This window comes from Thermobia domestica, chromosome 11 (assembly GCF_964235325.1).
Source record: "Thermobia domestica chromosome 11, izTheDome1.hap1.1, whole genome shotgun sequence".
Taxonomy (NCBI): Eukaryota; Metazoa; Arthropoda; class Insecta; order Zygentoma; family Lepismatidae; genus Thermobia; species Thermobia domestica.
In genome coordinates, this window is record NC_137464.1 from 3,017,414 (window position 1) to 3,033,007 (window position 15,594).

General features: G+C 37.9%; 1 protein-coding gene across 1 annotated transcript in view; it reads right to left on the bottom strand.

Moving 5' to 3' along the window:
* Positions 1 to 13,941: 13,941 nt before the first annotated feature.
* Positions 13,942 to 15,594, bottom strand: part of LOC145663825 (mitochondrial import inner membrane translocase subunit TIM50-C-like) — a 28,749-nt gene continuing 27,096 nt past the window's right edge. The window contains exon 8 of the mRNA XM_081729919.1: positions 13,942 to 14,452. Within this exon, the coding sequence (XP_081586045.1) occupies positions 14,354 to 14,452 (99 nt within the window). The 3' untranslated portion in view covers positions 13,942 to 14,353. The remainder of the gene's footprint in view (positions 14,453 to 15,594) is intronic.

The window sequence follows — 15,594 nt, forward strand, 5'->3', positions numbered from 1 at the left end:
TCTCCCACTACACAGACGTGTTTAGTTTTCTGTACCTTGCTGTTGTATTCACCTCATAAACACTGATGATCAGTCTTTATTGGTCAGCCTACGTATATAATCTGTACAAGCAAACGTGTAACATGAGATTCATGTTATTTTCCTTCTTCGTAATGGATTTCAATCCCAAACAATCCCAATTTTCCTAAGGTTGGAGGAAGACACATGCAAAGTTTCATTAAAATGTAATAAATTTTACGAAAGATAAATTAAACAGACTCACAAATGCCTTTTGATTCGAATGATGGAAACCCACTTCAATTTTTAGGTGATCTTAATATTACAACTAATTTTAGTAATTATGTTTAATAAAACAAGAAATGGATTTCTTTGTATGTAATAAGCATTATTTCATCTTTATTTTTATGTATATGATAATTTCAAGAATCACCTGTCGTATCTGGCTAGCTATCTAATCTTTGTCACAATACGTATTGTCATCACGAGGTCGTATTGATAAATAATGCATACTTCGCAAAGAGCTTAAAGTCTTCTATGTAATGATGTAATTACCTTTTCATGTTACCTGCAATCATACATATGTGAATGGCTTTTCAAACATAAGACCGGCTGCTTTAAGTGGAAATCGTGAACCACGAACCTAGATGAAGTCCAAAACACTTTTGATAGGGTTTTCCTACTACTACTAAAATTGTATGGCCAGGAAAACCTATTTTTTCAATACGCTCTCGTATAATTGTGTACAATAGAATCTGAAAGGCCACAAAATAAGAGCAGGATGTAAGTGCTTGACATGGACACTGCTGTTTGTGAAAATTACAATACCAAAAAGATGTGTGAGTCAAATGGTGTTTATACCACAGATTCGTTGTATTACTAGATAGAAATGATTAAAATTTCAGAACTATACACCTCTAACAGTGTGGCGTAAAGTATTTACAATCTAAGACTATACGTTTTGGCATCGAATCAAACAGGTGCTGGATATGTTCCTGAGATATCGCATGCCACGCTGCTTCTATGCGAGTCTTGGACATTATTGGAGAATCCTGACGAACAAGGTGTTCACTAGCCATGTTCAATGGGCGACATGTCAGGAGACCATGCAAACCAGGGAAGCGGCGCTATGCTTCGTTCCTAAAAGAATTCTTGGACTCCCTGGATATATATGTGGCTGCGGATTGTCTTGTACGGATATAAGTACTAGGCCAATGAAAGCTAACGAAAGGGGATACGTGCCGTCAGTCTAGCGTTCAGCGACGCAGACAAATCCTCACATCTTATTATGCACCAGGGTCAATGTACTACTGTGGACGACGCTGTACAGTTTATCATGGCCTTGTAAACGTCTTCCATTCCGTTTGTGGTCATATTACGCGGTCCTGTGTCCGATAGTTGCTGCGTACAATTTCTCATGTCCGTTGCTTCCACAGTTACATCACTGTCCTGACTTTGCACTGTACGCAAACCAATGTTGTGGTACGAGAAGTCGCCTTCCCGTAAGCAATCATGTGATCCCATTTGAATGCAGTCGTCTGTTTATATTGCATCCTTTGCTGTCGTCCCCTGTTCCCTTCATTACGCTTCATAATTAGAGTGCTGAGTAAACCACTCACTCCCGGTACTTCCCCGAGCACCGAAGCGAGGTCGCTGTTGGGCAAACGCATGCGTCATACCGCTGAAATTGTAATAGTTTGTCCAAATTATGTGGATTTGGACGCATTCTTTCTTGGTATTGCAATTTTCGCAAACAACAGCATAATATTTTGTATACATATCTGTGAAAGTTTTTTAATTTTCAAATGGAAAGTGATTGGGTTATATAGACAATAACAGCGCTACAAAGTATATGATCAGGTACTCTGTAGAACAAAGTTATAATACGAGTAAAATTTAAATGGATTAATGTATACAAATGAAAATAGAAATTATTTACTTTAATAATCTATGTATAGCAAGTAACATATGAGAAAGGTGTCCTTCAATTGATTTTCTGACGGGTGCTCATCATTACAGCCGCTCGCATTTTTTATTTTTCAAAATTTTGTGGGATAATCCAAAAGTCCTTTGAGTAGTTACGTAGTATTTAGAAAATACTTAGAGACACAATATGTATTGTATAATTTTCCTCTTTATCAAAGAATGTCTTCAAACGAATTGTGAGGTCGTAGGTGTAGACGATGAACAGGACAAAACCTTGAGCAGTTTGTTGATAAGTATTTTGTATTTTCTAGAAAGTTATGCACAGAAAGTTTAATTTTTATTCTTTCATTGCTACAATATCTTAGAAAAAAATGTGAACACTTAATTCAAACTAAGCATGGATGTATGTAAAAGCGGTTTGGTATAGAATTTCCGACTCTAACCCGAATTTCGTTCCTTGTAGCTTCGGAACCAAAATAAAGAATAAATCAAAAGTATTGCAATTTTTCAGTCACTTACTTTATGCATCAAGTTACAATGAAACCTGACTAGCACTCAGAGGTCACCATGTTGCAGTTGCACCATTTGAAGCTATCTTGTGGCCAGTTCTTCGACCTCACGCTGTTACCAATTCGTCCTTTGAAGCGAACTTCTGCACCACAGTTTCCATTTTTGGTTGTTGAAGCATTGCATTGTGTGAGGTCCAGACTATATGTGCTGAATGTGGTTTCCTGCAAGTTCCTGGAGTTTATTCTAGGTCGGAGGTTTTACGTTGTCTTGAGGTAGAAGATTTCTCTTTCTGTTCACCAATGCAATGTTATTTTAGGAACACAATAGTATAATCCGCTCTACTGTTCAAAATACAGGTTGAGAATGATAGTTCGTCCTTCAGGAACGAACTAACTTATTCCCTCATAATTCCACCAGACGCAAAGTGTCAGCTTGTGTTCGAAACATCTGTGTTTGACGGCAGGTTCTGGCTTTTTTCCTTATTTAACAACTCCTTATGCACGTTAGAACTTCTTTTCGTCGCATATTATTCTCTTCACGAAACAGATCACGTGAGTTTGTCAAGAGCTTCTTGCATACATTCACTCGTCTCGATGCGTGAAGTAGGAGCAATTCGCCAGCTGGATGCTTTTGCCGAGGCCGTATGAAACACTCTGAATTGAAATACTGAGCTCGTCCGATAACATTCGATTACTAGTTATCGGATTTTTCTCTGCGACGTGGTGCAAACCTCAAAATCAACTGTTTTCGGCTGATTTGTGAGGTTCTTGCAACTCGCGTGAAATTTCTGGAACCATCTGGTTGCTGTGCTGTGAACTCGGAAAGCAAAATTTCCCGAGTTAGACCTTGTTGAATCTTCATCTTTGCGGCTGTCAAATCATATATGGAATGCAGCACTGCCCAACTTCTTAAGCACAAACTAGTGCTATGTATACCGATGCTAATAAACACTTTTGATGGCTTGTACTGCTTCGGTCACGCCAGAAACGATGTACACTCATGTCCAAAATGTTTGTCGCATATCTATAAGTGTCTTCTTGTAAGAATATAATTTGATAATGATTTTGCAGGGTACTTTTAATACTGATACTGTGTGTATAATCGGGAAATGTATATTTATGGTAAATTTCATAGGAAAACAATTATAAATACGAAAATTAGAATGAGTAAAACAAAATGTTGCTAAATGGAAAGAAAGTATTATTTTAGTTTTATTGTTCTTCTTTACTGCTCTTTTGACATGAAATTTGCAACATATATCTTTGCCGGTTATATACATACTAACAATATAAGAAATACCGGGAGAATTCGTTATCAGATTATATTAATACAACAACATATTTATAGACATACGACAATAATTTTGAACATGATTGTACGTATGCCAACATCACAAAACTTACGACTCATCTGTAGTGTTATTTCATGTAGGTTCTACGGTGATCGTCTACATACACAGCAGATTTAGTCAACATCGGATAACCATCTGAAAGGAGCGTACGATTTATTCTATTCCTTTTAAAATACAAAATTCATATTTGAATCCTCATAACCGAAAGAGTTTGCTTTCCATTACGCCATGTTTGTATTAAGGAAATCAGGATATCCTGCAGGTGTTTAGTCAAGAGCATATGAATCTCTGAAGGCGTGTACGAGTCTCTTGTCAAGGATTTTTCCGAGAAAATCTCAGTTGAAGGACTTACTTGTAGTTATTACATGAAAAGTAACAAATAAAATAAATAAATAACTGAGAACTTGAAGTATTAGTTTGTATGATGAATTCTACAGGCTGTGCAAGAAGTCCTTCTCTATAGATGAATGGGAAATGTTTGTTATAAAAGTAAACGGGACCATCATTTTGTTGTCCTGAGTTACTTTGTTTCTCCATCATGCATAATAAAGAGTGAATTATAGGTTTGACTCACATGTGTAAATATGTAAAGTTATATGTACGTAACATTAAGTATGTAGAGTTAAATGAAATAACGTACCTTATTACTCTTAAAAGAAGAAAAAATAATTTGTATTACTTTTAAAATAAACAAATTGTCAACTTATTTTGTTTGCTCATTCATTTATTAGTAAGAAAATCAACTCATATTTCGTAATAATTATATTTCTTTGGACTAGGGTTTAAACAATTAGTCAGGCAATAAATAAATCCAAGGCACATTGTTCTGTCACAGCCTCCTCCTTTGTCACGTCAGAGGCGGATCGCTCTAAACTGTTTATTATTACCAACATTCTTCTTCTTTAGGCTTTAGTGGATAATGCAAAGGCGATCAAGGATTGATATCAGAAATTAGACCGTAAGCCATTTGGATTTCCAAAATATTAGACAAAGTAAATAGACATTCGATTTATCTCTAGTAAATACAAAGAGTACTAGGAAAGTTTCTCAATACGACGCAACCATGTCTGCTTCTTGGTGCATGCTGAGACATGTTCATACTTACGCAGTAATCACTGCACCAAGCCAATGGGCTGAGTTACTCATCACCAGTAATAATCTAAAGTGTTTGCTATGGCATCTTGGTCACGAAATGAGATACGAGCAGTTTTGCGGTATAGCCTCGCGCGTGCTGTAAACGTAGACCAGTGCTTAGAAGAAATCTTGCACTGGATGATGTCTGTCCACATCGTGCGACTACATTCAGGTGGTAGGGGAAATTTCACTCTGGTGGACGCTGACAGAGCGGGAAGTCCACGAACGTCAGTTACGGAGGAAAACATTACTGTTGTTAGGAAAATGCTTGACGAAGACAAACGAGTGACCTACCAGAAGATTGAGGTATCTTAGGCTTGAATGCACCAGCAATTCGCTCGACTCTGCACAATCATTTGCACATGAAGAAACTTCGTTGTCTCTGGGTGCCGCATAGTCTGACTGAAGAGCAATGACACGACATGTGACATGGTGCTGGGAGATGCTGCGAATGTTTGATAAGGGTCAATCTCGATGTGTGAACAACATTGTGACAGTTGACAAGATTTGGTTGTACTATTATAATGTGCCGACCAAAACTCAGAACAAAGTTTGGGTCTTTGATGGTGAGGATACGTCTGTAACTGTCAGAAAATCCTGATCAGTAAAAAAGAAAATGAGAACTGTACTTCTCAAATAAATTGGAATTATGAAGCGTGTCGTTTTGAAGACACAAGACAGTCACAGCTAAGTTGTACACTGAACAGCCCTTGCCTAAAGTCATCGAATCTATGAAGAACCTATGACCAAAATTCAAAAATGGATGTCTGGTTCTTCCATCGTGACAATGCTCCAGCTCACCGCGCAAAAGCCTGCACCGACTATTTGAATGCTACAGGACTGAAACTTCTTGAGCACCCTCCTTATAGTCCAGACCTTGCATCTTGCGACTTTGCACTGTTCCCATATGTGAAAATGAAGCTGAAATGGATGCGGTTTCCCAGTGATGAGGATCTTCTGGAGAGCTTGGGACAACGAGTGTGACTCATTTCCTAGTAAAGCTTGACAGATCTGGTTTAACGATTGATATCGGAGGATGGAGAGAGGTGTTGAATGTAGTGGAAATTATTTTGAAAAATAAATAAATAAATAAACAAAACTTTCGTAGTATCCTTGTACAATCCGCGGCAAAAAACCTGCAACATGAGCACATAAGTTTATTGTGAAATGACCAAGTCTTTTGCTCCAAAATAAGTGTGCACGGGAGGAAGCCGAGGTTTATCCTGGCGTGATTCGTTCCACTTAGACGTTATGTTCATTCCCTGTACTATTAGGCGTTGTTTCACAATAAACTTACATCCTCATGTTGCAGGTTTTTTTGCCGCGCATTGTACAGTTGGAAAATATCGGTTGTTATCTACATTGAAGTATTCAATGAAAAACTGTCGAACTACAACAGATGTCAGTTAATAATCAGGATACAGTTGAATAACGGACTCGGATAGTCTGATAATTAGGACCTGATGTTAGGCAAATTGCCTATTCCTTAATGTTAGATATGTAATAAAAACACGGAACAGTGTTAGAGTGTACACCACGTGAAGGAGTTTGGTTTACTTTAAGTTGAATGATTATCTGAAAATAGAAAATACTTAAGACTTTAGATTTGTCGAGTACAAAATGATTTAGTAGTTTCATTTTAGCGTTGTATTCCACGGATAGATTAGTATTTTGCAACATGATCTTTCCGCCAATACCATAATCCCGTCTGTATTGAACTCCGGTCAAAAAAAAAAAAAATCCCACGCCCCTTTTGAAATTAACGTCTACAACATTCAGGGAGTCCTGCATAGACCGAATAGTTTGACGATGTCAGGTCTGAGCCATACGGTGGATGCAATAAAATCTCCGAGCCAAGCTCCTTCAGTCTCCGATGAGTCGTTCAAGATGTACGCGGTCTGGTGCTGTACGACAAACTACCAGTTGGGTAATTTCTTTTGCGTTGCGAGGTGCACTCGCGCTAATTACCGATCGTATAAATCCAAGTTTATCATTCTGCTCGGAGGCAGCAGCTTGTGATGCACCATGCCCTTCCAATCCAACCAAACGCTCAGTATATTCTTCCTGGGCGTCAGCATGGGTTTTGCAATAGATTGTGAAGTTTGTTTTCGCTTCGATCACGATCTTTTTCGCATATTGTTGTAATACATTATCTATTTTTTTATCATTTATGATCAACTGCTTCAGAAATAGCTATGGTTCGTTACGTTTCAGTAGAGATTCGATCGAGTAAATGTTTTGGGTCAGATCATTTTATCCTCCAAACGTCGAGATTCTTTTTGCAAATAGCTTTCTCCAAATGATTTAAAACTGGTTATGGATATTTAATTCATTGGCGATGTCATGGCTGCTTACATGACGGTCTCGCAGGACTTTTGCTTGATTGATCGCCCACTGCTACGAGCATCTTGGACATCGGAATTTCCAGAACGAAATGTTCCATTTGTCCATCTTCACAATAAACAATACATTACGTCTGACGATAAGAATTCCAACAACACCTTTTGCACATTTAGTAGCTTCAACTGTCGGCAGTCAAATGAGTTACACCTGACCCCTTCCCCCTCCCCTGCGACTCATATATCCAGCGATTTCGGACACTAATGCCTTCTCGTTCACAAAAGACTCAATACTTTCTAGACTACCTTATATATTATTCCTTAAATGCGAAATCTTGCCTATTGTTTGATTTCTTTGATAATCACATATCTTTATTGGGATAATCACATATCTTTTGTTTTACGAAAGAGGCGAATATATACATATATTTTTTCTTTACGTTATTACGCCAGAGCCTTCAGATTGTTTTACAGTATAGGTCACAAGCATGGTCAAATAAAAGCCCTTTTGTATTTGTCCCCCAACCAATATGCGGTTACATAAATATTAATGCTCAGATCTACCCCACAATTATGCCCTTTAGGCTAAGGAAAATAAGTGATAATAGAAGAATCGGTGGAATGAAAATCTACGAGGCAATGGGAGAAAACTCACGGAAACTATGTTGTCCACCACAAGCTTACTTGGGCGTGGATCGAACCACGGACCCCACGCACCAGAAGTAAGTGCTCTACCACTGAGCCACCGTTCCCCCTCAAATCTAATTGCCCTACTTTGAAATAATTACATTGAAACAAAACGGTTTAAAATCTTCACGATAGTTTTCAATTTGCAAATTGCTTGCACACTATCGCTATCTATTGGCGTCAGGCATGCACCTATTAAAGTGACCGTTTATTATTAGGAAGTAGCGTAACACACAGACTGAGACGTTTCACTTTTATAATCAGGGTATTCTTGCGTGCTTTAAATACGTCCTGTTATACTCATAAAAGTACAAGTATTATTATTATTATTATTATTATTATTATTATTATTATTATTATTATTATTATTATTATTATTATTATTATTATTAAGTGACTGAAGAAACAATTTATGAACTGGTAACTTGAAAAATACTTTGCTATTGAGGCCAATTGTCATTCATGCTTCCTTATAACGGAGTGTCAAAATATATGAAGCTATGTATGTTGTACGTTTGTAAACAGTGAAAACCACTCAAGTGAAAACGATGAAACTGTAATCAATGTGATCCTTAAAATCAAGACATGGTGATAGCTTATCTAACTGGATGTAAATGATTTTGTTTGCGGGTGAGAAGTACTCAGTTTCTACAACATTAGGATTAAACAATAGAATAGCTGGTAATATAGAAATGATAGTGAAATACGTAAAGATGTAAGTCAAAGATCTTTTTGCCATTAATTGTAGAGCATATCATACAATAGAAAGCGACTGTTACATTACAGAAAATCAGTATGGCGAAGTGTGCACTTAAACTTGCAAATATTTGAAAAGAAGCGGCAAAACCAGAATCCTATTGCAGTATTAATGCAAAGGTACTGAATTAATAAATGAACAAAAGCAAAATATTTTGATGTGCAACCAGCAGCAATTGACAATATGTATCTTCACTGCTCTTCCCCGGTGACCTCATTTCTTTACATTTCTATGAGCAAGGCTCCAGAAAAGAGCTGAAAGCCTGGAAGTGCAAGGAATTTTGAAAAATCATAATTCAGAGCAAGCAAAGAAAACCTATTGTTTCTATTATTGGCCGCCCCGTCGAACACATCTCCATTTGCTTTCACTACTACCTCTAATCCTACATCCAGGTCTTTCCATCTATCCATTATATGCTTCATCACCGAACTTGTAGCTAAAATCACCCTAGCCTCCATGGGTGTCACCTAATTACACTACAGTCCTAAACAGACGTTCCAAAACTGAAAAACATCACACACAAACCCTCAATCCAAGTGGCTAGCTTAGCTTGTCCTAACCATGAATATCTTCTGATTTGAAAATAATCCTGTGTTCAAATGAATGACCCTGCTATGGCTTCCTTACACGCGACTCGACTAACTGTTCTTCGGTCATAACCACTTCTCTGGCTTCGATTCAAGTCACCCAGGGCATGCCAGTCTGTGCGTCGCCCTATCCTAGAATGTTATACAACCGTGCATAATGTTTGTAATGCTGGCTGTAGAAAAATAAGGGGCATAATGGGAATTCCATATAATGAACAGAAAACGTCTCAGTCCGTGACGATAATTCCTAATTATACCCAGTTACGCTAATATATCACTTCGTGCGCTATCACTTGCCTGCTCGACGCTAATATATGTCGCTACCTAATTGTTGTGTATAATTAAATCCTTAAATAAGTAAATAAAAATATTGTATTGAATGTAAATAATTAGAGTTTAACCAAGTACGAATTTAACCTTTGGTGTACGGGCCGCTGAAGACTTGGGTGCAACAATTACTTTTCCTAATATGAACGCAGGAGCAACCACAGCTTGAGCTATCCTTACAAGCCAAACTAAACAAGTACCCGATTCTTCCCCAACCTTATTTCCCCTAATGTGAACATCAGATTTCAGAATCGACGTATGATACTGACATAGACATCTACACCTCAGGTCAGCAGTTGTTTGATTGGTTTGACGCAACTTTCCACCACTGCCTATGCTAAGGCACGTTTCCCATTCCCATATAGATTTTCTTCCTTACTTCTTCTATTATTTGGTCTGAATATTTCAATCGTTGTCTTTCCACCTTCTTTTCGAAATATTTCTCCTATTTCTTAATACAGTTTCATTCGATACTTTATCCTCCCATCCCCTAAGGTGTGTACGCTCACAATATAAATGCAAGTGAGCTCTCGGAGATCTTATATTTGTTTCAAGACATCGTTCTTTATAACTACCTCAAAATACTCTCATCACTCTGCAACCAGGGTACTCCCATTCCCCTCATTCAGCTTTATCTCCTAAAAATGCCACCGAAGAAAGAAAGAAAAGAAAAAAAAAACTTCATTCTGTAACTCTTCATTCCGAACTTCCCTACTCAATACCATTTCCGCCTCTACTCCCAACAGAACCTACGAACCTTGCTGATCTTATACTACGTCGTCCCTAAAAAATCTTCACAGGGTAAAGGGCGAGAAATGGCCTCTAGGGTCGACAACCATGCTCACCACCTCATCTGAAACACATTCAAACACAATTAAGTATCGAAACTTAAATCTTGGACTTGGTTACAAGAACTCACCCTTCAATCATCTTTGAACTCAGTCTGAGTAACACGTTCCACCATTGTATCCAGCTTTCTATGCCGAAGAAATCACGTAATTCATCACACCAATCCATTCGACCGCTACGTATCCTCAATGTTCTTCCTGCAGATTCTTCTATGCCTTTCTAAAGGAGTTGCAAAGGCACATTGCCATCTTTGGTCATAACTACCTTTAATAAATACCCCACCTTACTATATTATTTTCACTTCCCATATACCTATTTTTACCATTTTTTAAAAATTATTATTCCTATATACTTTCCATTGTGAATTGTTCCTTTTTTTGCCATTATTTTTTCTATTACTCCATGTTTTATTCATCCCATTTCATCCTCCATTTGCTCATTCAGGTTGTGACGTGTCAGTGGCCTTCATTCCGCCTATGGCTCACGGAGCCTCCTCTCTTTCTATTTTTTGGAAGGGTAGTGAAGTTCTATTCCTGGTCCAAGACATTTTTAATAATTATAATGTGTACAAAAATAATGAATTAATTACCAGAAAGGAGTGGAGAACAATCACACACTAAAGATCTTTCTCTACAATGCTTAATCAGAGAGAAAACGAAGTAAAAACTGAGAGGCGTCAAGGTGTGTGTCATGTTAGAATGCAGTCAAATGTTAAAACAAATATATCCTTTAACTTCTAACTGATTATGATGGAAGCTATGACATTACTCTGACTGTTTTCTGAGAAGTGCCCTCCTACTTCTTGCCCTTCATATCTGACGCAGCGCAAACAACTTAGTATTTGTTACGTTTTGTGATAGTGTTTTTAACAAAATTTCAACTTTTAACAAAATTTCAATATTAACTTAGACTAACCTTGGTTAAATTTTAACTAACTAAGTATGATACTGCTGGGCAGTTCAGTCTCTTATTTGAATACTGAATTTTAATAAATAGCTTTCTTCAGGAACTGAACGCACATCTGGGCCGCGGTGACTCAGTGGTAGAGCGTTCACGTCTAGTGCATGGGGTCCTTGGTTCGATCCCAGCTCACGCCAAGTGAGTTTTGTGGTGGACATACATCGTGGGCGTGTATTTTCTCGGGGTTCTCCCGTTTCCTCCCACTTTCTTAATTCCAGCATTTCATTCATTTCTCATCATCACAGTCTCATTTATCCTAACCAGCATAAGCGTGAGACGTAAAACTTAATGATTTCATTTTTATTTTGAACGCACATCTTTCCCAGAATAAATGAAATTCTTACTTAAGACATAAAAAGTTTCTACCTTGTATTCCTTGAGAAAAAAAATATCCCTACAGTTCCGTTGCTCTGACAACTTTATTGAAGTCATTAACTGCGCTGTTAGGTGGGTGGGTTCCTCCCTTTCCATGGAGTCCCTTTTCTTTAAGAGAAATAAGTACATTTCATTCTCACTTCAAACATTATTAATCATGGCCATAAACTGAAAAACAGCGCACTGCTCGTCCTTCCACCTTTTATATATTTTCTTTCACGAGGCCACAATTACACAATGTTTGAAGTGAGGATTAAATGTACTTATTTCTCTTAAAGGAAAGAGACTCCATGGAAAGGGAAGAACCCACCCAACTAGCAGTACAGTTATTGGCATTGATAAAGTTGCCAGAAAGCAACAAAATCAAATGGAAAGGTTTTCTCTCACAAGTGATGTATGCGAACCGTGATAGCTAGATATTTATGAAAATTGGCACCCTGACTAACTGTGGATTGTTAATCACCGTGGTGATAGTCACTCGGTGCGGAAATGCATTGTTTACCCGCTACGTATACATATACCAGCAGTGACGGAGTGCGGAGTTATACCCCATAAACGCCGGAAAACTGCAGAAAATGAAAAATTTATGCAGGTAACCTGATACCTACGGGAGGAAACACGTGACCATGAACATGGCAGTAGTGTCACACAAGCAGTGTTGCCATCCTAATTCAAACTTAGTTTTTCAAGTGGCATTATATCATTTTATGGTATTAAAACAATTGGCGTAAAACATGAAAGAAAATAAACGAAAAGTGAGCTATCAGTGTTGCCAAATAAGTGAGATATGAGGCTCTAAAGCTGAGAAATTATGTGGTCCGTACAATGAAACGAATAAATGTACAACAACAACAAGACTGCAGAAGGAACAAATATACAATAGGAAGTAAACTACAGCATATACAGCATCCAGTGACTAACGGGCTTGATACGTCACATCGAGTGTGCGGCTACAGCGAGAAATGTACGTATTTTGTTATACTATGTATGGCTTTTCTGTTTTATGTATTAGTGTATTATGTTAGAATATTTGGCGCGTTATATTACTAGTAACCTGAATGCAGTTATTTTGTCTTCATCATTGTCTCACATGCTAACGTTTACTATACTCTCATCGAACACCTATCACAGGTCATTAATATTTGCGAATCGATTCTGACGTACTTTCTCGTCACAGATTTGTTACCTTTCGTGCTGTAGCTTTTCTGTACTCATTTCAGGCTCTACGCCGTCGTTTCTGTGGTTTGGGAGGTATGCAGGATTTTATGGAGTGTTGCAACCCAAACACAGTTCGTTTTATAGCTCTCGGAAACGGTTAAAAATATCGATTCCACACAAACGCCATTGGAATTGCTACGCTATAGGAAGCCTTGCTGTTCACATTTCTGCACTATGTCACAGGGACTTCTTTCTACGGCTACTCTCTAAATGTGCTTTTTTTTGGGGGGAGGGGGGGTTTAAATCTCTTATCAAGCCCGTTAGTCACTGGATGCTGTAGTTTACTCTTTACTATACATTTGATTCTGCGGTCTTGTTATTGTACATTTATTCGCTTCTCTGTACGGACCCCATAATTTCTCAAATTTAGAGCACCCTTATTTGGCAATACTGATAACCCACCCTTTGCTTATTTTCTTTTAAGTTTTATGCCAATTTGTTTTAATGCCATAAAATAATATACGTTCTATTTGAAAAACAATAAGTTTGTGTTGGGGTGGCAACACTTCTTGTGTGACACTACTGCCGTGTTTTTGATCATGTGTCCCCCTCCCGTAGGTATCAGGTTATCTACATATATTTTTCATTTTCTGCATTTTTCCGGCGTTTATGGGGCATAACTCGGCACAGTCTCACCTGATCACTGTTGGTATATGTATTATACGTAGCGGGTAAACAATCCATTTCCGCACCGAGTGACTATCACTACGATGATTAACAATTCACAGTTGGTTAGAGTACCAATTTTCATAAATATCTAGCTGTCACGGTTCGCATACGTCCCTTGTCAGTATAGAGGGTCTTTCTATCTCCAAGTAGCCAACATGTACCCTACATCTACCATTAGTAAAATGAAATTCTTTAATTTTTCCCGTTAGTGCCGTTTGAAGGTGTTAATGAAGGAATTGCTAATGACTCCACCTGTTATTTCTATTGTTTTTTAATAATTGGGAACATTTTTAGTGGTCGATATACACAATCAAGAAGCCATACAATTGCAATCAACAAGAAATGTTTTTAGATACAAATTAATATTTAACAAAAAGAAAAAAAATAACATTTCTTGTCTCTTCGAACATCCGACAATTAATTCTTTCCGTTTTGCTTTTATACACTACATACGCTTTCGCACAGTACTTACTCTAAAAATTGCACTGCGTGTAGTCGAGATTATTTCAAGAAAAAAATAATTAAATGCAAGTACTGTAAATACACATGTACACACATATAGACAGATATTATTATTGACAAGATATGGATGTGAGACGAATAGGCCTCAATAAAGAAGTGTTTCTTATAGTAAATATTCCCCTCCCCCCAACTAAAAGCTGATGGTTTATCTTCTATGGAGGAAATTGGGAGCCCAGCCTCCGGTTAATGACGACTGCTTTTCCTGTCGTTCCTTCTGTAACTTCTGCAGCTGCTCTTCTTGCTCCTGCAGGCGAAAAAAAAAAAAAAAAAATTGTTCTATTAAATTATCACTTCTACACTTCAGAGCTACTAGTGCTCGAATTTTAAACACGAACTCACCTAAATACTGTATTCACCTTTGCCGCCTTCGTCTTTTCACTCTTGTGTTTCTCTTACTTATTCTTTAATAAACCAATATTTCAATCCTCACGGGGATCATCGCGATCAATTTACTTCAGGAAAAACACGGCGGTACAAAGGTGAATCCAGTATTTTTCATTATATATGTATCCGACAGCTTCTATTAGTAATTATACCAATTCACAATTACGAAATCAAGGCTTTCTTCAAAAATTGTATTAAGAACATACAGGTACTTATCAATTTACGGGAAAGCATATATTGTAATCACACTCGACCCTAGCTATCTGATTGGTTGGAGTTATCCGTTTCTCGCCACGTTGGATGCATATAGCAGAAATCAAATGCCAGATGTTGTCGGTCCTGTCAGCGAGCGAAGGGAGTTAGAAGCCCCACAGGACTCATTTTATTCCATCTTTGCCCCCATGATAATACTACGTGACATTACGTCACACTCGGATGGCGCAACTTCGATGTAAATCTAACCTCACTCGCTTCCTTGTGACCAACTTAAAAACACTTGGCTAGGGTAGCGTGTGAAATGTATATATATATATATATATATATATATATGCTACTGGAAACAGAGAAAAAGTACATGTAACCAGACCAATATGGCGTTTGACTATCTTTCGCCCTCCGAACAGCATTGATGCGACGTGGAATGAAGTCATCGAGGTCATGAATGGTAGCAAGGGCAATATTACACCATTTCGCATGCAGTGTATCATTCAGTTCCGTGAAAGAGAGAGAGAACAGGGGCGTAAATCCTTCAGGTACATGTTTCCAAAAAGGACCGCAAATGTGCAAGTTCATTCTGATGTTCCTCATACCACGTCGCAAAAGCTTCAGCTTCACTATGGGCTCATTATCATAGTGGAATATGGCTTCATTGCCTGAAAACAACATCTGACCATACGATGTACATGGTTTCCTAAAAGAGCGACATAATCACTGGCAGGGTCCACAACAGAACAGCGTTCCAAATGGTTAGGTAACTAAACGATTAAAGAAAATATTTTTAAG